Raw genomic sequence first — 26,643 nt, forward strand, 5'->3', positions numbered from 1 at the left:
GATCAATTCAATTGAAATATATTAATTTGAAAAAATATAAATCAATTATTTTTTCATAACATTAGTTACAGTAAATATGTTTATTAATTAATATATTTTCAAAAAAGAATATATATCTTAAATATTTAATTTAATGTCATTTATAAAATTTCTTATTTGTCTAGTATAAATTTAAAATGATTAATTTTTATTTTTAAAATTTATTATAATTGTATGTTTGTAATTGTGCATCCAAACAGAACATGTGTAATTACACTGTGGCATCCAAACAGGGCATGTGTAATTACAGCGTAATTACACTGTGGCAACCAAACAGGTCAGTATAATTACTAGACTGTGTAATTACTAGGCTGGTAATTACTACCCTAATAATTATACCAATTTCAATTACCTGGTGGCTTTCAAAACGGACCCTAAGAAAATTCTAATTAATGATAGAGTAATTCCCATTATCACTCCCACTACACAAATTAATAGAACAAGACATGGAGTTGTGTTAAAATTTTCAGTTTGTGTGGGGATTAACCAAATAAGTGGTGTAACAGGAGCTAGCACTGAATCTAAATGTAGTTAGGTAAGATTTATATTCTACTGTTTTGTTTTTGTTTTTTACAAATAGTAAAGGGCAAAGTAATGGATTATTATTATCATTACTTGTTAGTGCACCATCCAATTAGTAATTTTTATTGACAAAAAATAACATAAACATAAAATAAAAAAAACAGCGGTGGGATCTGGTCAAATATCAGAATTTGTTGAGAGGGAACTTTTCTTGATTACTACATGAAAACGCACTAACGTAGTGTTAGGTAAAATTACAAAAATATTCAATAATTTAATTTTATAATAATATATAAATTAATAATTATTAACTTTAATTACTTAGAGTTCAGTTTTTGCCAATTCTTTTCTAGGCAATCAAATGTGATATGACTATGACCTAAACAGAAAAATTATAAAATTTTGACCAAGGTACTGTTGCTTTCGATGAGTTCCTAAGGCGGAAGGATTGAATCAAAAACATAGTTTACACGATTATTGAATTCGTTTTATTACTCAGATAATATAATTATATATAAAGACTAATCATATCACATTAATTCACAGTCAATGAATATATACGTTACAAAAGATTGTTTCAAATGTTTTAATAAAGATAATTTTATTCTTCACATGAATCTTCCACTTAAATTCTTTGTACGAGAAAAAAGGAATTTGGCAAAAAAAGAAATAGTGTGTGTCTTTTTTTTAATTGAGTTTTAATGTGAATATTGAATGCCAAATAACAAAAAATATAGTATAATATTTGCATCAATATACACAAATTTAATAAGCGTTGGATAATATTCAATCAAGGTTGGAAAAAAAAGTACTGAAATTAAAGTTGAACTGAAGTATATGGTATATGAAGTATATGGTATAATTGTGCCTAGACGTAAAATTTATCTAGGCTCAAGGTCAAGAGTGAAAAACTGAAGATATTGAGTGAAACCATAATCAATTTAAAATATTTATATACACCAGCATTTCAAATACTGATGATTAAATTACTACTTTCTTCTTCCGTTTTTATTCGTTCACTACATTAAAAATAGATATACATTTTACTTTTTTAATTTTAAAAATCAAGAAATAATTTATCATTATACCTATTTTACCGTTAATTTTAAGTACTATTCATTTTTCAATATTTAAATAACTTATAATTTTTTAAATCATTTTATATTTTTCTTAAAGAGTTTACCGAGCCAAACATAAATAATTAGACACAAACAAAACAAATGGTATTTTGCATATAATGAAATATTATTTATAATCAAATGCATTATAAGGGAAAACGTACAATACAGTTTATTTTTATAATGAATTTTACTCACTAACTTAAAATTCCAAATCAAATTATCAGTACTTCCATACTAAAATTTCATTCCCAACACCAAAAACTTCTGCCGTTTTCATTTGTTTATGAATTTTTTTTTGGATAATTTTAATTTTTTCTTTTTTCATAGTATAACATATTGAAATCATAAAATCATAAAATATTTTAAAACATATTATCTATCTTTAATTTTAAATTATAAGATTCAAAATATTCGGTTAGCGTTTGACCCCAAATTTCTATATATTCTCGGCATTATTTTGGGTGAAGTTTTACCATGCGTTTGACCATAAATTTTGGGAGAAATATTTGACTATTTCATAAAATATGATTTATACTCATAAGTTCTAAAAATTATTTAAAATTCCTTTAAGGTTGTATTGTCATTTATAATGAAATGTTTCGTTAAGAAATAACCTTATAACATAGTTGATAATAATCAAGAACAAGAAATAACAAATATGGACAAAAGCAATACATTAATTGCAAACTCAAACTTGTCACTGATTCGAGATGAATTATAAACTCATTAAAAAATAAATTGTTCTTTTTTGGCACCGTTATGTATAGATAGTATAGAGGAATAATTATTAGTTATTAATGTACTAGATAAATATTAGTTAGAATTAAGAAACAATGAGTGTTTTTTTTTTTTATAAAATATAAAAATTTGGGATAATTTTAAATTTTTTAAAAATTTCCAAAAATCAAAATTTGGCTCAAATACTATTTTTTTTTCTAGTATTTAAAAACTTGAGATATTTAACAAATATATTTGCCAAAAAGAGGCAAATTATATTGCCAAACATTCATTATATTTTGTAAGTTTCCCCAAGTATATTTAAGGCCAAATGGATCCTCAATTAATTTTTTAAACCTTGTTCAAACTCAAAAAATCAGTCAAACAAATTAAAACCGATGGAGCAACAAAAATAAGATATTTTAGGTGCTTACTCAGGGAGTCCACTCCATTAACAGGATTAACAATAAATTAAACTTTACAAATTCTCTAAATCCATAATTCCAAGGTTCCACTTCATCATTCAAAGTCAAATGTCATCTTCTATTCTTTTGCTTTTTTCATACACTTATATTTCTCATGTAAACAATTCATCAAACACCTTCTATGCATCCCTACTCCCTAAAGCTCAAAGATGAAACTTTTCAGATTTTTCAATCTTCCCCTTATAGTATTCATCTTATTGATTCTTGTATTTCAACCCCTTCTTCATTGTACTGCTGTTGCTGGTGCTGTAGCTGAAGATGATATAAAGTGTTTAAAAGGAGTCAAGAACTCCTTAACAGATCCAAAAGGGAACTTGAATTCATGGAATTTTGCTAATTCTACAGTGGGGTTTATATGTAAATTTGTTGGTGCTTCTTGCTGGAATGACCGTGAAAATCGTCTCATAAATCTTGAACTTCGGGATATGAATCTTGGAGGTAATGTTCCAGATTCGTTAAAGTATTGTCGAAGCTTGCAATATCTTGATCTTTCTGGTAATCGGATTTCTGGTTCAATTCCTTCTGATATTTGTACTTGGCTACCTTACTTGGTAACCCTTGATTTGTCGAACAATGAATTTACCGGTTCTATTCCGTCTGATCTTGTTAGTTGTTCCTATTTGAATAAATTGATGCTTAATGATAATAGGCTTTCTGGGAATATACCACCTCAGTTTTCTAGTTTGGGGAGGCTTAAAATATTTTCTGTGGCAAACAATGATCTTTCTGGTAGGATTCCGGAAGCTTTTGATTCGGCTGAGTCGTTTGATTTTGGAGGAAATGATGGGCTTTGTGGTGGTCCGTTGGGGAAATGTGGGAGGCTTAGTAAGAAAAGTTTAGCTATTATTATTGCTGCCGGTGTGTTTGGTGCTGCTGCTTCTCTGTTGTTGGGTTTTGGGGCTTGGTATTGGTATTTTACGAAGGCGGGGACAAGGAGGAAGATGGGGTATGGATTAGGGAGAGTTGACTCGGAAAGGTGGGCGGATAAGTTGAAGGCTCATAGGCTTACTCAGGTTACATTGTTTAAGAAACCGCTTGTGAAGGTTAAGTTGGCGGATTTGTTGGCTGCCACAAACAATTTTAGTACGTCGAGTGTGATAAACTCGACTAGGACGGGGACTACATTTAGAGCTGTTCTACGTGATGGTTCTACGCTTGCTATTAAACGGCTTAAAGCTTGCAAGCTGAGTGAGAAGTTGTTTCGAATGGAGATGAATGGACTAGGACAAGTTAGGCATCCTAATTTGGTACCACTTTTGGGCTTTTGTGTTGTTGAGGAGGAAAAACTTTTGGTTTATAAGCACCTGTCAAATGGTACTTTGTATTCATTATTGAAAGGGAGCGCAAGTGTGTTGGATTGGCCTACTAGGTTTAGGATTGGCTTGGGTGCTGCAAGGGGCCTTGCTTGGCTTCATCATGGTTGTCAACCACCAATATTGCACCAAAACATATGTTCTAACGTTATTTTCCTTGATGAGGATTTTGATGCTAGAATAATGGATTTTGGGTTGGCAAGGCTGGTGACACCTCCAGATGCAAAAGAGACTAGTTTTGTGAATGGGGAGTTGGGTGAATTTGGCTATGTTGCTCCGGAGTACTCAAGCACAATGGTGGCTTCACTGAAAGGGGATGCTTACAGCTTTGGGGTTGTGCTTTTGGAGTTGGCTACTGGGCAAAGACCTCTAGAAATCACTGCTGCTGATGAAGGTTTTAAGGGAAATTTGGTGGACTGGGTAAATCAGCTCTCTGTTTCTGGTCGGATAAAAGATGCAATTGATAAGCATATTTGTAGAAAGGGCCATGATGAAGAGATTGTAAAGTTCCTCAAAATTGCTTGCAATTGTTTAATTTCTCGGGCCAAGGAGAGGTGGTCTATGTATCAGGTATATGAAGCACTGAAGAGCATGGCTGAGAAACATGGTTTCTCTGAACATTATGATGAATTTCCCTTACTATTTAACAAACAAGAGACCAGCAGTCCCATTTGATACATGAATGGGAAAGCATTACGAGATGTTTCACATCTGGTGAACACAAATGCATTATGGTACGTTCTTCACTTCTCTTAGGTGCAAGTGGAATCAGGCACGATACATATGGTTCTGTGAAGTACTACCACAGATATTGCTGTATTGTACTGTGAAGTGTCAAATCATTCTGAGGTGTTCTGCTCGAAATTTATGTTACAGATAGCTAATATTATTGGTATCTTAGGTTTATGTTTCTCTTTGCTCATACTTATGCATTAAACAAGGCAGTAAGCAAAAGCTGTCACAGTTTATTTGAAAGCTGTAATACCACTAATTTAGCTGTTTATAACTGACCTGGGCATTGGCCTTTTTAGGGTCGAGATATATTCAGTATGTCCCTTACAGTCATTTATGGTTTGTAAGATCAAATCACACTAGATTTCCCTGATAGATTGGTTCGGTAGAATATCTGCCTCCACACAGATATTTATTCATCTAACTGGAATGCTATCAAGCAGAGTTATTAGTATTTACCCCTTCTGATTAATTTTGGATGATGTTGATCAGTAATTGTAGGTCCTTTTGCAAAATTTGTGTCTGAATGGGAATAATTTTCACTAAAATGGAAGTTGAGTGGGCTTTCTAAAAGTTATGTGCCCTCTTGAATTTGATTTGGCAGCTGAAATTTTCATTCACTTGATTCTAATCTGCTTCTTTACAATCTCAGAAACATAATGCACAATTAAAGTTTCCAAGTAGGAAAAAATAATAATTCTTGTTGACAGTTGAAACTCTTTGCAATAGTAGTTATCAAACCTCTTACTTTTTCCCTCAAGCTCAAGCTCAAGCTCGGATGCGTGTTTCCATGTGCTCTCCTGCTTCCCTGAAAAGTCATTTTGTAATATTTCAAAACAATAACTTGTAGTCTAATAGTAAATGAAGGGAAAAGGTCTGTTAGCAAGTTATCCTTGTCTTTAACAAAGCTCCAGCTGGGGGACTATATGGATTCTACGTATTAGAATATCTTGGTAAAGAAGTTCAATTTTACCTATCCATTTTTTAGTAAGGTTTTAGATTATCTCATGTTATATTTTGTTACAGTAGATGAGTACTTTTGACCCTTTCCGAAAGCAAATAGATATGGTTGGGTAAGCATAGAAGTATGCTTTTCTTACTTATGAATGTTGCAGGGTGGAATGTTAAAGCATTGAAAATACCTGTTGTGTATTGGATCAGGTTCACTAGGTACTCTTCTTTTGCTGACATAATTGAGATTGGTCCTTTGAAGAGAATGCCTTTCTGTTTCTATTATCCTCTCAGCCTCTAAATGTTGATTGATTGTCGTTCCAGTAACTGTTTTGGCTGCAGGCTTTACTAAAATCTCAGCAGAAACAAAACATAGAAAACTAAGTAAAAGAAGAGCCATCAATAAACTGCTGCTGCGGCGAGCACCATCACCACCCATAACTCCAGTATTACTATCTCAAATTCTCCTGTGTTTGATCTTCAATGCACATTTGTGGATCAGAGGAACACACCAACACCAAATTTTCTTTTGGTACTATGTAGACAGAAACTACAAACAGTATAAATGTAATTCTGTTGTTGTGATGCTCTTAAATGGATGATTTTTATTTGCCATAAGATTAATATATAGCATGAAAAAGTTAAAGGTGGTTATGTCCAAAAGCAACAAAAGGGAAAGGTTATTTGAAGATGTGGGGTAAAAAGTGAAGAGAATTAGGCGTAGGGATAGGCTGACAACAGTTTATAATAAAGTAAGATGTACAATTATTTATTACCTCGTTAGTGCAGGTATAACATAGCCAAGGGGACCTTTTTTTTCTCTGTGTTACCCATCCCGTCAGCAGCTTCCACTTTTTGCTTCTTTGGTGATTCAAAATTCAACTCTAATCCGTATTTCAAATGTGTATTTTTTTTTTCCAAAGAACTAAAAGGACGAACTATCAAGTTTAAATACTGACGAAAATTCAGGTTAAACTCATCAAATTTAAATTCTGTATTCGTTTTTGAGAATTGGACATTTATGATTGCTGGCATTGAAAAGGTGATTTGGACGCAAGAAGGAGCCATCAAATTCAAAATCATTGCAACTCCGTCAGAGCAAATCAAAGAGAACTTTATTCTTTATTCCAGAATTAATTTGAATATACTTGACGTCTTGTATTTTCATCCGAAGAATCTGTAAAGAAAATTTCCTGAAAAGAAGTGCCGGCAAAATAAATTAAAACCTTCTGACCACGTTATCAAGTCCTTACTCATTAGAATATCTAACCCAAAGAGTTTAACTTATATATAACCGTTAGTATATAAAAAACCATAGAACAGGCACATTATTAGCGTATGCTTGAGTCTGCTAAGCAATATGTTCTAATCGCTGTCAGGGCCAGAAGTGTATGGTCCCTATCGAATATAAAGCTTTTAAGAAAAAAGAAATTCTGAAATATAAAAGTGTACATGAGAATATCAAAGATGGAATGATTGCACACAAAGTTTGGCACACTAGTTTAACCCTTCACTTATACCAACCAAATTTTGAAATAAGATGACATCGATCATCCAAAGTTTGAAATAATGTTGAGCTTATCAGACTAAAGACACCCACATTCAATAGCAAAGCATTTTGATCACACTTATCTGCTCCATCAGATAAGAGAAATAATACTGAATCCTCCCAATTATTAGAAGCTCATATACTGACATACTTTACTCTTCAGTTTAGAGGTATAGGGCAAAGAAGCTACCTCTGATATAACTCAAGGTACTAATTAACGTGGTCCGTTTCCATCTTTCTTGACCTATCTTTACAAAAGAAATCATGCTCCTTATCCAGCTTTTTAATTCAAAAATTCGAAAAATACACCAATTTTTCCATATACAACTTCGATTTGATGTTGAAAAGAGAATGCTGGACGAAATTCACGGGGATCAGATCAACACTTTGAAATTTGAAAATAAAATTTCTTCGGCATTCTCCATTTGCATAATAATGCAAGGCATGCCAACCAAGGCAAGGATAAGCAAGGTATGGCATATAAATGTCACCTTAGAAATCCATTAGGTGTAAAATAGGTAAGACTAATATATATCTACATTTACTAGCAAAATCCTGCAGAAAACTCAGTGATGCCTTCTTACGGATGGATGTGCATTATGAATGAGTCAAGTACGGCATACAAATGGGGGAGCTAGGTGATGCAGAATTCCTCCAAGAAGAAATTGACCTGCAGGTTAAAGATCCATCAGATTAATCATAAGATATTCCAGGTGAGACTATTAAATGATATATCAGGACAAAGGAGCGCGCTAAAGCAAAATTACCATGTAAGTAAATGGTGAGAACTGGGGCAATCAACTGTCTGACAACATTTTACACCCTCTCTTGACTATAAGATGTGTTATGCGATCCTCATTAGCTAAATTTACGATGCCGAAATCTCCACTTCCCTAAGCAAATCCAGCTTTTCCTGCTTTCTCTTTGTCTTCTCTACATATTTCTTCTTCAGTGCCCACTTTGGTCCATATATTGCCAAATGCGTTCGACCAAACCGCCGATCAGATATCTGTATTTTTAGTAACAATAGAAAGAGAATTAGTTCTTGTGTAGATGTATGATTGAACCATACATCCAGCTAGCTCTTCAAAACATTTTAGTTTCTGTTGAAGAGAAAACACCACCCAAACACATCTACTAAAGACAGAATGGAGAAAGCAATCAACAATATTTCAAATGATGACATCCAAAAATAAAATGTCCTAGCACATGCACTCGAGCATCAGAAGGGGATAGTGCTGTTCTTAATACTGAGAAAATGAACTGCTCAATACCTTAACAAGGCAACCGCACGAATCCAGCATGTCAGTTCTGAAAGGGTACTCCACCAGCTGAATACACAAAAATATGCTGACAATTACCACAAAAGAAATTTATGGGCAGAAAGGAACACAATGGACTTACAAAGCACAATATACTGAAGCACTTACTATAAATGTATTCTCTCCCACTATTGATGATTTTGAAATTTGATCCATTAATATACTGTAATCAACAACAGCATATGGTGGTGTAACACTAATATAATCAAAGCTCCCATCTTCACCTGAAAAAAATAAATATAAATCCTAGATTGTTATATTTCAGTAAAAGAGCAGCAAACAATTTTCATGGTTAGATCTTTGTTTTTGGAACACACCATCCCTCAAAGTTGTAACTATCTGTTTAGTTCTTCAAGACTGCCAAACGAAATAGCAAAAGAAATCACGCAAGTGAAGAAGAGAAGAGAAACTATACGGCTTGCAAATTTTCCAGAAGTACAGGATTGGTGAAGTTAGATATAAAGGATTGACTTGCCACAATCAACAACAATATCTAGGGAACCTCCAGAAAGTCGGTTGAGCTGGTCTGGCGCCAAGCATGTTATAAGTTAGCACCAACCATATCTGTAATAACCCATCCCCAAATCTAAACCTCTCTTATCACTCTCTTCTACCAGGAAATTACCAATACCAACTGCAGGTGATAAATGTTAGATGTCTGGTTAAGTTTCATTTAGAGACCTCCATGTGCAACATTACTGACAAATGACTATTGCAGTATGCAGATCAAAACTACCTTTGCCGATTGTTTGACTTAAAAAGATCTAAATCTATAAGGCAGTCCATATTTGCAAAACAGCATGCCTTCGAAATATGTTTCATCAATGGGATAAGGAACCTCATTAATGTTAACAGTTAGAGGCAGTCTACTGTCAGCACCATATTAGGCATCAAGAAAGAAAGGCTTACCTCCAACCTGCACCTTGATTGACTTATGCAATGATAGTGAAAAAGGTATCAGTTTGAGAAAAGAGATACCACAAGTGATATAAAGGTATCAGGATAGCCTATGGTTTTTAAGAATTTTACTTCAGTAAAAATGTTCAAGGCATTTCATTTTCTGTTTCCTTGGCAAACAAACCTTGTTTTTTTATATTTCCAGGGCAAGTAATGAACCTTGTTTTTATACATCTCGGAGTGAGTAATAACCTTTTATTTTTGTACAGAGTTGTAAAAGAAAACATCAGATAAAATATTTAATGAACCTTTTAAGAGAGAGAGATATCTCCTATTGGGCGTTAAATCAGAATTACTGATTCATGATACTATTAACTCCCTAACTTACTTCGCTTGTGGGGCAACATCAGGAAGAGAAACTCTTACCAAGAAAATGTTCTGCACGCTCCAAGAAGCTTTCAACACGGACAGTATGTATGACAGACGCATCAAGGAAACCAGTCCATTCTAAATTAGGCCGGAGAACATCTGAGACAACCCAAGGGTCCATCTCAACAAAATGCACCTAGGAGTTTGCAAACAGAAACATGAAACACAAATGCTATGAGAGCAAAATGACATAGAAAAACTGAAAAATATAAAGCTCCACATATCAACAGCTAACTTAAAAATTAAAATCATACAGAGACAATAAAAGTATCACTAAGCAATAAGTAAATAAAATTTAGCATATGTTCCAGAAAGGGCTGTTACAAATTTAATGCTAACCTCAGAACACCCTCGGCTGATGGCTTCTATACCAACTGATCCTGTCCCACTATATAGGTCCAACCAACGGCCAGGCCTCAAAGATGCAGGGCAACCACCGGCTGCCTAGACAGCAGAAAACAATTTTTATTTAACAACATTAAAACAGTGTATCTTGCATTACATGAAAGACAAACTGCTCTTAATGGCTAATAAGAATCTCACTTGCAAAATACCAAATGCAGCAGCTTTTACAACTTCCATCATGGGACGCACATCCATGCTCTTTGGTGAGAGCAATTTCTTCCTTCGAGCCGTCCCCCCAACAACCTGAACAAAAAAGTCCTTGTAATAGCAAAGATATCACAACTGCTTGCTTGTCTGACAACAACTGCATCATCACATGACATGTGTACTTGGAAAATGAATTATGAACTTTTGCTTAGTAAGCTATATGACTAGCCTACCTAGTTTGGTAGGTGTAGACGTGCAAAATTTTATGGTATCAAGTCCATACAATACTTGGATTAAGTATCAGTTCACAGTGGAATCTTAATATGCTTGAATTATCAACAAATGGATCATAGCAGTGAAAAAAAAGAAGGGAATTCTCCATTAGCAGCCACAGATTCAGTTAACATGTCATTGAAATGCAAACCTGAAGCAATTTATGTGTCTCCCGTGGAGGCTTAGGTTCTTCTACTTGGACCTGTTTTCCGGTTCCGCTCTTGGATTGTTCTCTTCTCTTCTTTGTCTATAACTCCAATGAAAACACCACTGTTAATATCAATTAATCAATATAACTCAATTTCTTCAATATAGTTAAGGTCATCTGTAAGAAACATCTACATTAACGTCTATTCAGTTCCCATTTTTATTTTTTTTAAAAATGAAATAAATATTATTTTTTTCATAGAGGGTAAAAGAGAGAACGACGTACCTTTGGAGATGGTTCAGATAAGAACTCATCCGGATTTAGCCCGTATTGTTCAAGTAACTGCCTTTTCTGATCAACTGAGAGTTCATTTTTGGATTCTGACAGTATATTTTCTGTTAGATTAACAACAAAAACATTGAATTTCGCAAAGAAGATAGAGGAAGCGAAACAACTTACTGGAAGAGACTGTGATAATGAACGGTCGGCGATGATTGGTTGGTGTGAAAGGATATCCGACGAGAGAAGGCTTGAAGCTAAGCAAACTGGGCTCCGGGACGATTGAGTGAGACCGAAGAGGTGAGAGAAAAGAAAATGCAGTGTGTGATGATTGAACCGCCATTAGTGTAACCCCAATTGCACTAAGCAAAATTTGGTTGAAGTGATTTTAAGCTTTATTCGTTTTAAAATTGAGGAGACACTGTTTAGATAGAGTGGAAAACTGGGGAATTATATGAGCTAAGATTGTTCTCTTTTTATTCTTCTTCTTTTTTTTTAATCATGAAGATATTTTTATTTCTATTTTTATTTTTACTCCACGCCCACTTTTGCTCTCATAACCACTCAAATTCACAATTACTATCTAAGCAAACTTTTTAAAAAAATAATTATCTCATGAACCTGAGTTGCTAGTCAAATTGTAACTTTTTTTTCAAAATAAAAAGCATGTTTTTGGTAGCTGATAAGTGATAAAATATTGGAGTAAACAATTACTCTCACCGTCCTGATTTACTTGTCAAATTTTTCTTAATTTGATTTCTATTTTTACTTGTCATTTTTGATAGATCAAGAAAGGATAATTTTTTTGTATTGAGTAAATATATTTGAGATCCTATCAATTAATAGAAATAAAATGATAAACTCAGTGAGTAAATATATTTGAGATCATATCAATTAATAGAACTAAAATGATAAACTCATCATATTAATTTTTTTTAATAGCTGTGTCAAATTAAAATTTGACAAGTAAATTTGAATCAAGGTAGTATATGTTTTTTTTAATAGAGGTGGACTTGTAATAAGCTTGGGAAAAAAGTGTTGATAGTTTTTATTTATTTATATTAAAATAATTTAATTATCCTTAAATTTATCAAAATGTAGTTACATGAAAAAGTTTGAATGATGAAATTTTTCAAAATTTTTTTTAGGAGTTTTGTTTTGGGAAGATCATTTCACGATTAAAAAAAAATGAATATTAAAAACATTAGTTACATCAAAATTCAAAGGTGCTTATAGGATAAAATTACTTTTTATTTTTTGTTGATTTTAACTTATAACCACATGTGTTTAAAAAATACTTATAAGTTAATTTCCCCAACTTATACATTTATACAAATATCCTCAATATTACAAATTAACTAGCAACTTACGATTCATGAGTAATGACAAATGACCACTACTGATGTTGAAGTTTTCTCATTTCTTGATAAAAGAGAATCTGAGATAAAGTTTACATAAAATAACATGCCTTCCTAAAAATCATAAAACCAATTCCAATATATTTATTGATTGAAATATAATTTCGATGGCCTACCCCTTGTGGACAAAAAATGGTAGAGTATTGACTAGTTATAAGTTTGGTCACTTCTTGACTAATCCTTTTGTGCACTTGAATTCCCTTGGCCTGAAGATATTAGTATTTTTAGAGGAGTTTTGGACCTTCTCTTTTTTTTGTTTTTTTTTTCTTTTTCTTTCTCTTTCTACTACAGCTTCTTCCATTTCAATTGATGTGACACTATTTAATTAAATACGATTTTTTTGTTAAAATGAAGATTTTTGAACTCTCACCACTCACCAGCATATTTACCAGATAACTCTGGTAACCAATAACTCAGATAGATGAGTGATTTTTTTTAATTTCATTTAGACTTTGAACCTCATAATTCTCCTTCCACATTATTAACCATTAGGAGGCCAAACCCTTGGGTGCCTGCCTAGTACAATCATAGACAGAAAAAACAGGGCAGGCAAATTTGAGGGTAATATCAAAACTTTGATCTACTCAGTGCTACTACAAAAGTAATCAGTTCATCAATCCACCATGTTTCGAAAAGATCTCCTTACTCTAAACTGTCTAAGAGGGTACTTAATGTACAAATCAGGATATACAAAGAATGTGGATACACTTGCTCAACTAGTTGTATTTATATGTAATAGAAAATTTTGTCTACATATTCCTGTCAGGAGCAAACCTTACAGCTCTTCCTACAATGACCTATAGAATTTCCAGAACCCACCATGTATAGAGGATTTTTTTCACATTCACCATTAACAGCCCACTGGGAGCAGTTTGGGTTTTGATCTTGGCATTCATTATTAAATAGAGTCTCAAAGGACCTCACATGAATCCATTTAGTAGCAGACCACTTCTCACCTTCGATAACAGGGCAGCTTCCATGCAAGCTTAGAGGATCAGTTGTTGCATTGAGATGAAGACTGAAAAACAATAATGCATCACCCTTCCTAGGTTTCACTGCAAATAAGGCATGAACATATCGAAATTGAGAAGTTAATTACAAGATTTATTTCAGTGGTTTTATTTGTTGTTATAATGACAAGCTTTATTTCAGTTCTACTGTGTTAACAACATTTTTTTTCCCTTTAAGCATCTTATGGTGGCCTATGAAACAGGATGACGTGTTTTGTACTGATTCCTCCATCTTCTATAAAAGTCCTTCAGATTCCTTTCACTATATCGAAGGGGGATGACAGGAAGACTCTGGTAAACTGATGGTGAAATGGATAACTACTGAGATTGCTCTCTACACCTAGCCAACGTGAAGCACAATCAAAATGGCATACCACAGCAATTACGTTGCTTTCCATTAAAACAAGGAGAATCAAGAGAATATGAAAAAAGATACTGAATGTTGAACCACACAGTAATGACTATGCAGTCCAGTCAGACAGAGGAAAGAAAGGACTCATGCAGCTAATAAAATCCATCGACCAATAGGATCCCATGCAAAAAAAGCACATTATTAAGTCGTTTGCACAATTGTGGAGATTTTACCATAACCATACTACAAGACATTTCCATGAACTGATGGACATGAAGAAAAAGGGACATGTTTAAAAAGGAACATGTTATTTGCATTTTAAGCACAAGCAAATGCTCCATTACAGAGAATTTGCAAGAGCAACTCCTTTATCTTCTTCCCTACTATGCCTCATCATGAATCCATATATATGCACTTTCAAAACAATGGATAATACATGAATACTGATGGGACCTTCATAAATATAGATGCCATACTCAAACTATTCATCGTGTGACACATACCTGCATATCCATTTTTAGCACAATCTGACCAGTCATCACCCTTTGGCTGAGATTTTTTTGCCTGCAGGTTTCCCGTTAGTGAGGAAAAAAAGAAAATACTGCATCATAATCGCCGGCATAACAGAAAAGGATTAATCATACAATTACTGGTTACCTCTGAATTAGGAAAAATGGTTTCCCCGCCCTTCTCTACATCTGACAAATACATAAGAACAGTAGCCACCCGATGACCACCTAGCTCTTGATTGACCTTGTCGTGGAAATAATCATAATGTGGCTCATACTTTTGGCCATGTTCATAATGCAGTATTTGAATAGATTCCCCATTCTCTGTATACCAAGTTAATAAATTAAGAATATCGCTTACGGATATATACACATATGCATTACAGACACATGAGACAGTGAGATGAAAGCCACTTAACATCATTAAAGCACTGTAGTACCTTTAGGAAGGAATGTCCAGGCAGCTATCCTAGCCTCCACATTAGCCACTACTTCATCCTTATAAAAAGAAAAACAAAACAAATGTCAGTGGTCTCTTTCAGCAAAAATTGCATAGACTAATATGAATCCACTAGGGAAAAGTTTTTGAAGTGGAGAAGTAAAGCGGCATAGATAGAGATTCAAGAATTCAATTTCCATTCGAGACAGAGATAGTTGAACTTCCATATAAGTCCATATGAGGACATGAAATTACAAGTATGCCCAGCTGAAGAAATAAGCAGGAAAACTTCAGTGAGAAAATATAATCCGAAGGAAGTCATTGACTCAACCTGAAGGGGATGTAAAATGACAAGCCATCTCTAAGGGTTTCTAAAACCATTAAATGTCAACAGCATAATGCTCAAGAGAGGTTTCCAATACTAGAGTATAGATCACTGAGGGTTCACGTTATGCTTGATTCACTCAATGGTACATGATCAATGATGCTACCAATTTCACACAGAATGCATATGAACTAGTAGAAACTCTAAAAGTACATATCAAAGTATGTTCTAAGTTCTCATCATGTAACAGTTGTCCGAGTTCTAATTATCTTGCAGCATCATACTTGGTGTACTGTTTGTATTGACACTATCCCAAAGCTGAATCCTTAAATAATCTTCAGACGTGCCATTAGTATTTAAGAAGAACCTGAAATACCTAGAAAGGTACAATTTTCTGCATATAAACTTCATTTATATTTTCCAGTTATAAGTCTTCTCTAACAGGATTAAACTTTAACTAGACAGGGACAGTTTGGCAAGCTCGTTACTTTATTTCAACTAGGTAACACCACATGCTCTTAAAGCATACATCAGTGTTCACTGTAAGGAGTTCCTCAGAGAATCCGGTAATCACAAAACCCATAGCTGGACTACTTTGACATTTGCAAAAAGAAAGATCAAAATAACTTTTTACTTGCAGACCTGGTATTCAAAAATGAGAATCCTGACAATAAACTGAATCTGACAGGGGACCAATTGACTAGTAAGACAAATTAAGCAACAAGCCTCAAATCTGGCCATAAGCAGTGACATAGAGATAAGTACAGGGGCAGAGCTTTGACACAAATTCCTTGGAATATGGTAATCAATCATATGTTGATAATCAGTCCATTATCATCCGATAACAAAGATTAAATTACCACTAGTCTCTTCTATCTAAGCAATAGCTAAATTGGAAGTATGATCTTGATGAGGGAAAGTAGATCATATCCGGCCACTATCAAAATGTTAATTGGGCCAAATAGGCAAAATTCCACAATACCACGACGCTAGACCCTTCACAGGAAATATTAACAAAAGATGGTCTGCTAAGGTTATTTTTTTTTGAAAAGATGGTCCTCTAAGGTTATTAAGAAGTTTAAACACTAATTTCGTATTAAATTGATTGTTAGAAAAGGCTCCAATGCTAAAGATTCAGAAGATTTAAATCCAGTTATCCAGTGTAACCAATGATTAGTTTCACAACCAATTGAAGATGCTTCTTTATGAGATCTGTCAATCTATTTCTTTTTTATTTTGGTTTCTTACAGGTGTCAGTACCTGCTTCAGACCCCAAACTAATACAGATTCGCACAGGCGCGGGCCATTAAGGAGGGAAGCACTCCCTATTAGAATTTTTCAATCTTCAAGGATCAAACCCGAGACCTCTATTTAAGGTGGAGGGATCATATATATCACACACAACCTTTGGTGATGCCTAGTTCTTTCACATACAAATGGTTTCATAAATATGAAATAAGATGTGATGCCACTGTTTCTAAATGACAAATTCTCATAGTAAAAACAGAAATGGAAGTAACTAGAAAACAAAATACTTAATACCAAAGGCATCACAATATAATATTTAACTGTCACAAGGAAGATGACAGAGCACATCCAGATTGATACATCAAAAAAAGAGAAGAAAACCATCAAACATTTGAAATCACAGAGAAGGTAGGATTTTGTGAACCTGGCCCTTGCTAAGAAACATGCCGGAGCTTGTCCGAACTTCACTCTCTATGCTCTTTCCTGACTCATTATCAGCCACCATAGACTTCTCCAGCTTATCTTTAGCCTACTCATTCAAATTTCGATAGAACATAAACAACATCAAGTGAGCTTTTTAGGTTAACTGCTAAGCAAAAGAGAGATCCTTCAGCACCAGCAAATTAGATAATATCAACTAGCTAAGATTAAGACATCATCGGAAAGAGCAACAATCATGCATTTCTTATTGTACTACAGAAATAAAGGGAAAAAGCTAACCAGAGTAACGAGATGATCACATTCCTCATCGGTCAAAAAATTCCTATAGACGAAAGCCCTGCATAATTCATTTCATTATCAGAGTCACTTGAATATCAATTAGACATACGCAAAATGCATTTACACAAACAAATAGACCAAAAAAGGAGATAGAAAAACCTCGGTCGCCAGGAGATTTGCGTCACCCGAGTCGGATCAATTGTAGAAGACGATCCACCAGTTACCAATTTCAGCACCGACAATTTTCTGAAAATAAAAGCACAAATGCTTAATACAAATAACGTACATTTTAAGCCAAAAAAATCAACGAAAAACATAGAAATAGAAACGGAATTCATACGTTTTTCTATCGCCATGCCCACCGGAGACCCGAAGAGGTGTAGAACTAGAGAGATCAGGGAAAATGGAAAGTAAACAGAGAAAAAACAGAAAGAGAAGAGAAAGTTGACGGTCCATTGGGAAGTTACGAATGATGTTCGTGTTTTTGGGTTTAATATTTCTTCGTGCTCAAGGGTTTCGCTTCTTTACTTATTTATATACTTCTTTTTTATCAGAACTCGGATCATGGAAAATGAAAGAAGAAAAAAAAAAGCAGTAGCAGATCCCTGGTCTAAGTTAACAGATGCGTTATTTTCAAAGGTTCGGCAGTGCGCCATTGAATTTTATTTCCGTGGTTGCAAGTCAAAGATGTTTTTTTTTTAAATTTGGTGTCTGATATTTGTTTTGGAGCTCGTTTAGATTCAAATTTGTGTTAGAAAATTTTATATTGAGGATAAAACGATTTTTAACAAAGATGATTACATACTCACATAATTTAAATCAAGACATCTGATTAAAGATGAAAGAGTGTTTATTACTTCATCACAACCGCTAGTCAAAGGTCTTCTTTCCGGAACGTTCTGCCCAACTACTTGCTTTTAATAGGCTAATTAGAGTATTACTTTGAGAGTAAAATACAAGGAAAAAAGATAACCATTTTCGTCTCTGCCTTAGCATTTAGTTCTGATCTAAGGAAAAAAAAATTTATAACCATTTTAGTTTGGTTGGAAAAAAAATTCATTTTATTTAAAAATTAATGCCTAGTCATAAAAATTTGAAGTAAATACCCCAAATTCTATTTTTATTTTCTTACTATAATTTTCTTTTCAAATTTATCCTAATAAAATATGTATATATTGTCTAATTTAAATTATATTTATTTTTAAGTCATATTTCATTTTAAAAATATATATACATTTAAACAACAAAATATTATTTACCAAACTATAACCAAATATAACTTTTTCTTCAATTCCAAATAAAGTGACTCAAATTATATTTTTTGTGCAAATTACTCCCTCCTTACTTGTCTATTTTTTTTTCTTTGCTTGTCTCTAACAAATTCATAAATGAAAGGGATACTTTTACTAATTTACTCTTTATTCATTTGAATACACTCTATCTATATGTCTAGTCTATTAATATCAGAATTAATAACGGAAGAACTTTTTCAAAACTTTACAATACTTATACTTCAAAGAGAATTAATTTCAATTTTAAAAATAAATAATTTGGAATAAATATTTTTTATAATATGAGACGGATGGAATAAAAAACAAACCCTAAAAATTGTTTTTAACTTAAGATAATAATATGTGACAAAATGGAAAACCGGGGCGAAAGCGTCCAAGATGCTGGACGCGGCAAAATCTTTGTCAATGATTGTTAACGTGGCCCATATGACTCGGTCCGAGTTGATTCTTTTTGTAGTTGTTATATTTGTGTTTATTCTTTTAAAAAACAACCTAGTCATACAATAAATCATTTTCATTTTAATTTTGAATGATAATTGATCGTCAAAAGGTGATGCGGCTACTCAATGGGATCTCAAATTTATTTTTCTAGTGAGTGTTCACTAAGTAAAACAAAATGTAAATTAAAAATTTGTATATATTAAAGGAAAAAAGGATAAATATATTTTCGAATTATCGTAAATGATATGCAGATATCATCTGTTATACTTTGGGATACTGATGCCACTGTCGTCCATAAACTATAACATATATGTCTTTCACTCTAACGGAAGACTAAATAAGGACACGTGGCACAATCTTATTCGTCGATCTGATATTTAATAAATATTGGGTCAGTGGATAAGATTATGACATGTGTATATCCGTTAGTATAAAGGGTATATATGCGTTAGTTTTTGGACGGCAGGGCACCAATGTCCCAAAAGTATAACGGAAGGTATCTACATACAATTTACGATAGTTCGAGGGTATATTTGTCCATTTTTCCCTATATTAAATTGTTTATCAATGCGTACATTCTATCCTCCTCATATTCCAAGTATAAATTTTACTGAATATGTTGTTGTAGAGTTTTACAAAATTATCAACTCATCCAATGAATGAGTTGTTGGGATTTTTTTCATATTTACCTTTTTAATTATTTAGTTGGGTTCTTAAGTATTTTACATTTCCCAGGGGATAAGTTTGAAAATAGTCAATAGGATAATAGTGAAAAGTAACATTTAATTTATGTATTTAGATATTTTTTCAGGATGTGTCATGCTCCCAACTATTCACTTAATATAGACTAGAAAGAAAATAATTTCACTCTCCATCCTACCTCATAAGAACTGCATCTCATTAATTAGCATCTTAATTAATAAATAAAGAAGAAATAACACAAATCCCGCTAGCTAGTTTGGGTCGTAATTACATTCGAACACAATATTTTAACAAATTATCTTGCGTACCATTGGTTATTCGCTGGATACATGTGGGTCAAATTATGTGTAATTTGTTTTAAATGTACTATATCCAAGTGTGATTCACATGTATCTCGGATACACTAACTTTCTCACTCACTTATCTCCCTATATATTTGTGTTTCATAATGTATTTGAGTTTCCCAAATTTTATGTATTTGTAAATTTAATATTAATTTCATATAACTATGTATCTAAAAAATAATTTTACATGTATCTATGATACACTGACTCTCTCGCTCACCTCTCTTTTCTTGTGTCCATATATGATATATGAGTATCATAATTTTAATGTATTTGTATTTCTAGTATCAAATATATAAAATATTTGTGCATAGATAAATATATCAAATTAAGAAAATGCATTAATATAATTCATTAATGTATATGTACATATAGAGGATAAGAAAGATGGGTGAGAGAGCAAGAGAGAAAAAGGAGAGAGCAAGGGAGAAACTAGAGGGAGATAGAAGAGTAATTATGGAATTAATTTGGGGTATATATAATTCTTTTAAATAATTTTGATGTGATAGAAATGTTTATCTAATTAGATAGTTCTTAAATGTAAAAATAAGTGTAAATTTCAAAAATAGCTAAAACTAGATGTGTAATCAGATTTCTTAGTTATAGTTTGCTCAATTACGATTCCTAGCTACATGTTATAAGGAAAAGAGATACGAGCGAGATTGGGAGAGGGAGAAGAGATGGTGAAAGTTTTGGGAGAGATATACAAATAATTTGTATATCTGATTGATAAGCGTATATATGACTAATAAATGTGCCACGAATACAATTGCTATAATTAATTGGGAAAATGGTCTGAAAAATACTTTAACTTTTGTCGAAATTGCTATTACGTTACCAAAATTTATGGAGGACCTTTTACCCCTCAACACTATTTAATAGTGTATTTTAAAGGTATATATGTGTCCACGTGGACACATTACTATTTAAAATGATGCAATATTTATGATGTCCACGTAGACACATATATACCTTTAAATTACACTATTAAATAGTACATGGGGTAAAAGGTCCTTTTCAAAGTTTGGTATCGTAACAACAATTTCGACCAAAGTTGAAGTATTTTTCAGACTCTTTTCCCTAATTAATTTAGATCATTAAATACAATTGTATGATTTGTATCAAAGCTATTATATTTTACATGTTGATGCAAAGCAAATGCATCAAGTATATTAACAAATACAATTTGTATATCTGATTAATAATTGTACACTTGACCGATTAATGTATCATGAATACAATTGATATTATTGATTTGTCTCAATGGATACAATTGTATCAAAGACTATTGTATTCAATTAGTTGATGCAAATCAATAGTATCAAGTATAGTAACAAATACAATTTGTATTAAAATACAATTGTATCGTTATTGTAATTCGTAATAATTTGTATTTGTATTTATCAGTTGCTTTGTGTATTGTGTTCATGTATTATTATATATATATATATATATATATATATATATATTTGTTACCACTTGAATTTGTATAATTGGTTGTTACCATTTGCATTGATGATTTGTATTATATAAAGAAAGAGAGGAAAGAGATATCAATGAGAGATGAGAGACGTCAAAGAGAAGAGAGAGGCGAGACTTAAGGCATTAAATAGCCATATTTATAAAAATAATGATTGCAAATGTTAATTGTTCCAAAGTATAATGGGTTGCATCAAACTAGGTCTCATCAGAACTAGCATTGAGATTTCAGAAGATTGGATACACTATTACAACCCATCCCAACCCACTTTGAAAAGGAACGAATTTAAGATTTAAAAATCGACTAACCCGATAGAGTACTAAATAGGTACAAATAACCATGCGGTGACGTTATAAAAGTATACTACTTTGTTGGTTGCTTCCGAACCCTTCTTTTGTTTATTCCTCTTATTTTTCCTTTAATGGTACTACTATTGAAGAAGGCATTACATATGAAGTTTGGGTCATTATGTAATTACTAGAAGTTAGAGGACTAGTGATCAATAAGTTAGTTAGGGTAGTTACAATTTATTCTTTTCCTTCTGTTGTATATATACATGTACAGAATCTCTTAGTGTGCAAGAATACAATTCATAATTTGTTAATTCTCTGAGTTCTCTCTCTGCTTCTAGAACATTTCAAACTAATAAGAAGTGTTCATCAAGCTATCGTCTTCAAGATAGCTAACATGGTATCAGAGCTTGATCTACAGTGACTACTGTAGTGCTTCGAAGTATCTCGGTTGAATCATGGCAATTGTTGACAATAAACTGCCCGAAAAGCTGAGCCATAATTATCCTCTTTTCCTACATTCAATTGACAATTCTGGTGTTCTGCTCAGCTCAATCCAACTGACTGATCTGACAATTTCTCAGTATGGAGTCGAGCAATGAAGATTACAATTCTAAGTCGAAATAAACTTGGATTCATCGATGGATCGTGCAAAAAGGAATCGTATAGTCCAAATTTGTCAAATCTATGGGAACACTGCAATGCCATAGTACTTTCATGGATTATGAACTGTGTATCGAAGGAATTACTTGGAGGTATAGTTTACTCCACGAATGTTGCTGCTGTGTGGAAGGATCTGTGTGAACGATATGACAAAATCGATGTATTGCATATCTTTCAATTGCACAAGGAGATTGCAACAATCAGTCAAGGTACCAGTTTAATCTCAACCTATTTTTCTAAGCTGCGTGAATTATTGTCACGCCCCGAACCTACACCCTAGACGTGGCCGGCACTCGAGACCATTGCTGGCCCTAAACGAACCCTTGGCCTGGCTTACTTAACTCAGCGGAAGACTTAACTCAACAACATAAACTTAAGTAATAGTTTAAATGATAACATCTTAGCCAAAATGACAACTTATGTCTCAAAACAAAGTATCTGCAAATACATAGATGAGAGACTCAAAACTAATTGTCTGACTGTCCATGAAGCCTCTATAATACTGAGATAGATATTGGGACAGACCCCACAACATCCTAATAAAGAAAACTAGGAAAGCGAAATAAAAGAGTCCTCCGAAATGCAAGGAGGCTCACCACTGACTCTAGAGTGCTCAACTGGATTAATGACGCGTTGGATGCTGATCCTGGTTGCCTGCGCCCGCATCATAATAAGATGTAGGCCAACTGGCATCAGTACATTGAATGTACAAGTATGCGATTTGGAATGCTAAACCACAACTTAAGCTTGAAAGGAGTACAACAGAACACTTACCTTGGCTCTGTTTAACTCATGAATAACTGAACTCAATATAAAGCAACAAGATACATGCAATATATATAAAGCTCGTAAAACAGTGAAAACAACTTAGTTCGTTAAAGATAAGCAATAACAAACTCAATTTTACTTATATATAAAAGTAATATAACTTTAGTGGGAGATTCTTTAACCGACAACCACCACTATGAGCCTAGTGATGATACAACGTTTTACCTCACGTTGCCCAAGGACCATCATATACATTGCCTTGATATAGGACCTTACTTAACTTAGTGGATCTACTAGCTTAACTTACGTGATCATCTAAAAAGTATGACCCGTTAAATCTCATGTTGGCTACATGGTTTTTATAGAGATTTGAGTTAATATGAACTCGCATCCCCAATTCGGTGCTCAATACTACTCCCAAAATATACTTTAGTTCATATGTGTTTTAAACACCTCTTTCTTTAATTTGAGATAATTGCTCAAAGCTTAGCCCAAAGGCACTTTTTGGAATCGATGTTCCATTTTCTTTGCTCAAATGTGAAAACATTCATAAACTTCTTTGGGAATACATAATTCCCTAATAACTTTTGAGAAATGAACTCAACTCTTACTCTTTGCTTTAATTGAAACTTGAGCCTTAAAATGAAGTTAAAACATTTAATAAAGACTCCTGAAAACTTAAAGAAATTTTGCTTTGACTTGCTTCTTAACTTCTAGACTTGACTCTTAACTTCTTTGACTTTGATCTTAACTTTCCTTGAATTGGATTTTGGATTCAAGGCTCATGATCTCATGTTTATGGACGATTTCATGATGTTTAGATGTACCTTAGAGTGTTGGAATCAACTTAGAAGCATAGGTACATTGCTAATGAACAAGTACTAAAAGGTGGGGGACGAATGGGGAGAACTGGCGTCCCCGGCGCTCTAAGAGGCGCGGGGCGCCAGGCCCCAAACTTCAGAGAAGTCTGTGGGGCGCGCTGGTTGGCGCGGCGCCCTAAGGTCAAAAATTCAGAGGCTGCTTTGGGGCGCGCTGGCTGGAGGGACGCCTCAGCCCCGTTGCCCAGGTTTTCGCAATTTTTCTTCTCCGTTCATCTCTAAACCCTCAAATATTCCCTAGTTCTTTCCCCAAACAGTTAGGATCAATTGTACCCTCGATACACAATTAAATAAACTCGGAAAAACAGTCCGGAAACATGAATCAACCCTACCCCAAGCATCAACAACTCAACCAACAAGAACTTAACGAATTTCAACAAAGTTCTTCAAGAACTCACTAACCTTCATTCAATCAACAACAATTCTCTGAATAGAAATAATTTGGGAGTGTGGGTGAACTAGCCTATCATGAAAATATCTCACATACCTTAATAGGGATCACCCCCGACGAATTCCACTCGCAAGCTTGAATGATCTTGGTGAATTCTTGCCTTCTTCTCCCGTTCTTTCTTTCTTTCTCTCTTCTCCAAGCCCTAAGCGTATTCTAATTTTTCAAAACTGAATTAGGTTCTGTTTTTACCCCAATAAATCCCTAAAAACGAATTAGGAAATAAATTAGAGAAAAGACTACTTTGCCCTTCCTGAAATCCGGATTGGGACTTTCTTCAATCCAACAACCCAACTTCCGAAAGGCATATCTCACTCATACGATGTCGAAATCGCGCAAACTCGGTGGCGTTGGAAAGATATCTCCAAGGGATTTTGAACTATATCAGAAACTACTCCTAAATCATCCTGAGCTAGGAATTATGGCCGTTTGAAAATGGCCAAAACTCACTTTCTAAACTTAGACAAAATTTTCCAAATTTCCTTATTCTTTCCAAAATCATTATTTTCAGATTTTAAACTCTTTCTAGTCGTATCTAGGTGCGAGATGTTACAATTATGGGTAGAGTATGAGAGTCTAGCTCTTGTTCCTAACTGTGAATGTGTTAATTCGAGAGAATTTGGAGTGTTTATGCATAATCAGAAACTGCTTTAGTTCCTCATGGGACTTAATGACTCATATGAGCAAGCTAGAGGTCAGATTCTTATGATGGTCCCATTGCCATCTCTGAACAAAACCTACTCTCTATTGATTGAAAGAGAGAGTCAGCGTAACATCTCTCAAACATCCCGTAGTTCCAGTTCTTATGAGCTAAGTGCCTTATTCATTACTGGTCACATTTCAAATCCATTGCCTAAGACAAGATCTAGTTTGAGTTATGATCCAAATGCATTTTGTGACTACTGCAAAAGAACATGACACACACATGCTATTTGTTATAAACTTCATCGCTATTCACTTGGTTATGAAAAGAAGAAGAAAGGAACTCCTAGCACATATCATGGGAGATGAAGATCCAATAATGAAAGGAGTCCATATCTAGTTGCTCACAATGCAGTTAGTGAATCTGATCAGCTTTCTAGGTACAATGATGAGTCTAAATATAGTAGATTTATGAATCAAAGGGCTCATAGCTATGGCAGATGATCTAGACAATCAGATCATACTGAGTATCACAAAGGGATGAATGTCATACATGAGCTATCAACCAAATTTTACACATGCTTGGTCAGTCTAATTTACAGGGCAGCACAGAAGGAGCCTCAACTTCAGGGTCTTCTAGTGCAAATCTAGCTAAGGATCACTATTTATCCACAGGTAATGCTACTGCACTTACCGTTAGCTCTGAACAGTCAAATTGGATTCTAGACTCCGGAGCAACAAATCATATGACACCTAATTCAGATTTACTTGATCATAAACAACCAATGTCTGCTGATAAACCTGGAAGTGTACAGTTACCTAATGGAGACACTATTTTCATTACTCATACATGTTCCTGTAAAATGACATCACAAGACATTATCAATAATGTGCTTCTCATTCCTGACTTTAAATTCAATTTGATGTCAGTATCTAAAATTACTAAGGATCTACAATGTGCAGTGTGTTTTTTTCCTAATTTTGTTACTATTCAGGTCCTCTACAGTAGGCAGGTGAAGGTGATTGGTAGAGAACATGCAGGGCTCTATCTTCTACCTACTCACTCATCCACTAATGACACAGTCTCTCCATTATATTCACATCTAGCTCAAGGTGATATTTCTCCATCAGAGTCACATTCCATTCTATGGCATCAAAGACTAGGACACACTTCTTCCACTGTTCTAGCTAATGTTCTTGATCTTCCTATTAAACAATGCTACAAAGAGGTTCACAATTGCACTATCTATCAACTTGCTAAACAACATAGATTACCTTTTAAGCATAGCAATATTGTATCTACTTGTCCATTTTAGTTGATTCATATAGATGTTTGGGGTCTATT

At 33.7% G+C, this 26,643-nt stretch overlaps 5 protein-coding genes across 5 annotated transcripts in view; 2 read left to right on the forward strand and 3 right to left on the reverse strand.

Annotated features, from left to right (window-relative positions):
* Positions 1-26,643, forward strand: part of LOC125848021 (pectate lyase-like) — a 159,425-nt gene that overhangs the window by 30,272 nt on the left and 102,510 nt on the right. The window lies entirely within an intron of this gene.
* LOC125848001 (inactive LRR receptor-like serine/threonine-protein kinase BIR2) lies at positions 2,776-5,238 on the forward strand. The gene has a single exon (XM_049527775.1). It carries the CDS (start codon positions 3,034-3,036, stop codon positions 4,870-4,872), a length of 1,839 nt encoding a protein of 612 aa, XP_049383732.1. The 5' UTR covers positions 2,776-3,033; the 3' UTR covers positions 4,873-5,238.
* LOC125848019 (CLAVATA3/ESR (CLE)-related protein 25) lies at positions 5,362-6,713 on the reverse strand. Its single transcript, XM_049527793.1, has 2 exons — positions 6,072-6,713; positions 5,362-5,737 (listed from the first exon to the last, which is right to left on the reverse strand). Exons 1-2 carry the CDS (start codon positions 6,317-6,319, stop codon positions 5,698-5,700), a joined length of 288 nt encoding a protein of 95 aa, XP_049383750.1. The 5' UTR covers positions 6,320-6,713; the 3' UTR covers positions 5,362-5,697.
* LOC125848008 (uncharacterized) lies at positions 7,887-11,807 on the reverse strand. The gene is made up of 10 exons (XM_049527780.1): positions 11,510-11,807; positions 11,336-11,430; positions 11,054-11,149; positions 10,621-10,725; positions 10,417-10,521; positions 10,075-10,213; positions 8,860-8,975; positions 8,704-8,760; positions 8,197-8,438; positions 7,887-8,099 (listed from the first exon to the last, which is right to left on the reverse strand). The coding sequence occupies exons 1-9, from the start codon at positions 11,670-11,672 to the stop codon at positions 8,298-8,300; spliced, it is 1,017 nt and encodes a 338-aa protein (XP_049383737.1). The 5' UTR covers positions 11,673-11,807; the 3' UTR covers positions 7,887-8,099; positions 8,197-8,297.
* LOC125848010 (probable prolyl 4-hydroxylase 6) lies at positions 13,312-17,911 on the reverse strand. The gene is made up of 8 exons (XM_049527781.1): positions 17,691-17,911; positions 17,510-17,596; positions 17,351-17,408; positions 17,055-17,159; positions 15,059-15,116; positions 14,767-14,942; positions 14,613-14,673; positions 13,312-13,802 (listed from the first exon to the last, which is right to left on the reverse strand). The coding sequence occupies exons 1-8, from the start codon at positions 17,804-17,806 to the stop codon at positions 13,510-13,512; spliced, it is 954 nt and encodes a 317-aa protein (XP_049383738.1). The 5' UTR covers positions 17,807-17,911; the 3' UTR covers positions 13,312-13,509.

This window comes from Solanum stenotomum, chromosome 12, assembly GCF_019186545.1.
Source record: "Solanum stenotomum isolate F172 chromosome 12, ASM1918654v1, whole genome shotgun sequence".
NCBI lineage: Eukaryota > Viridiplantae > Streptophyta > Magnoliopsida > Solanales > Solanaceae > Solanum > Solanum stenotomum.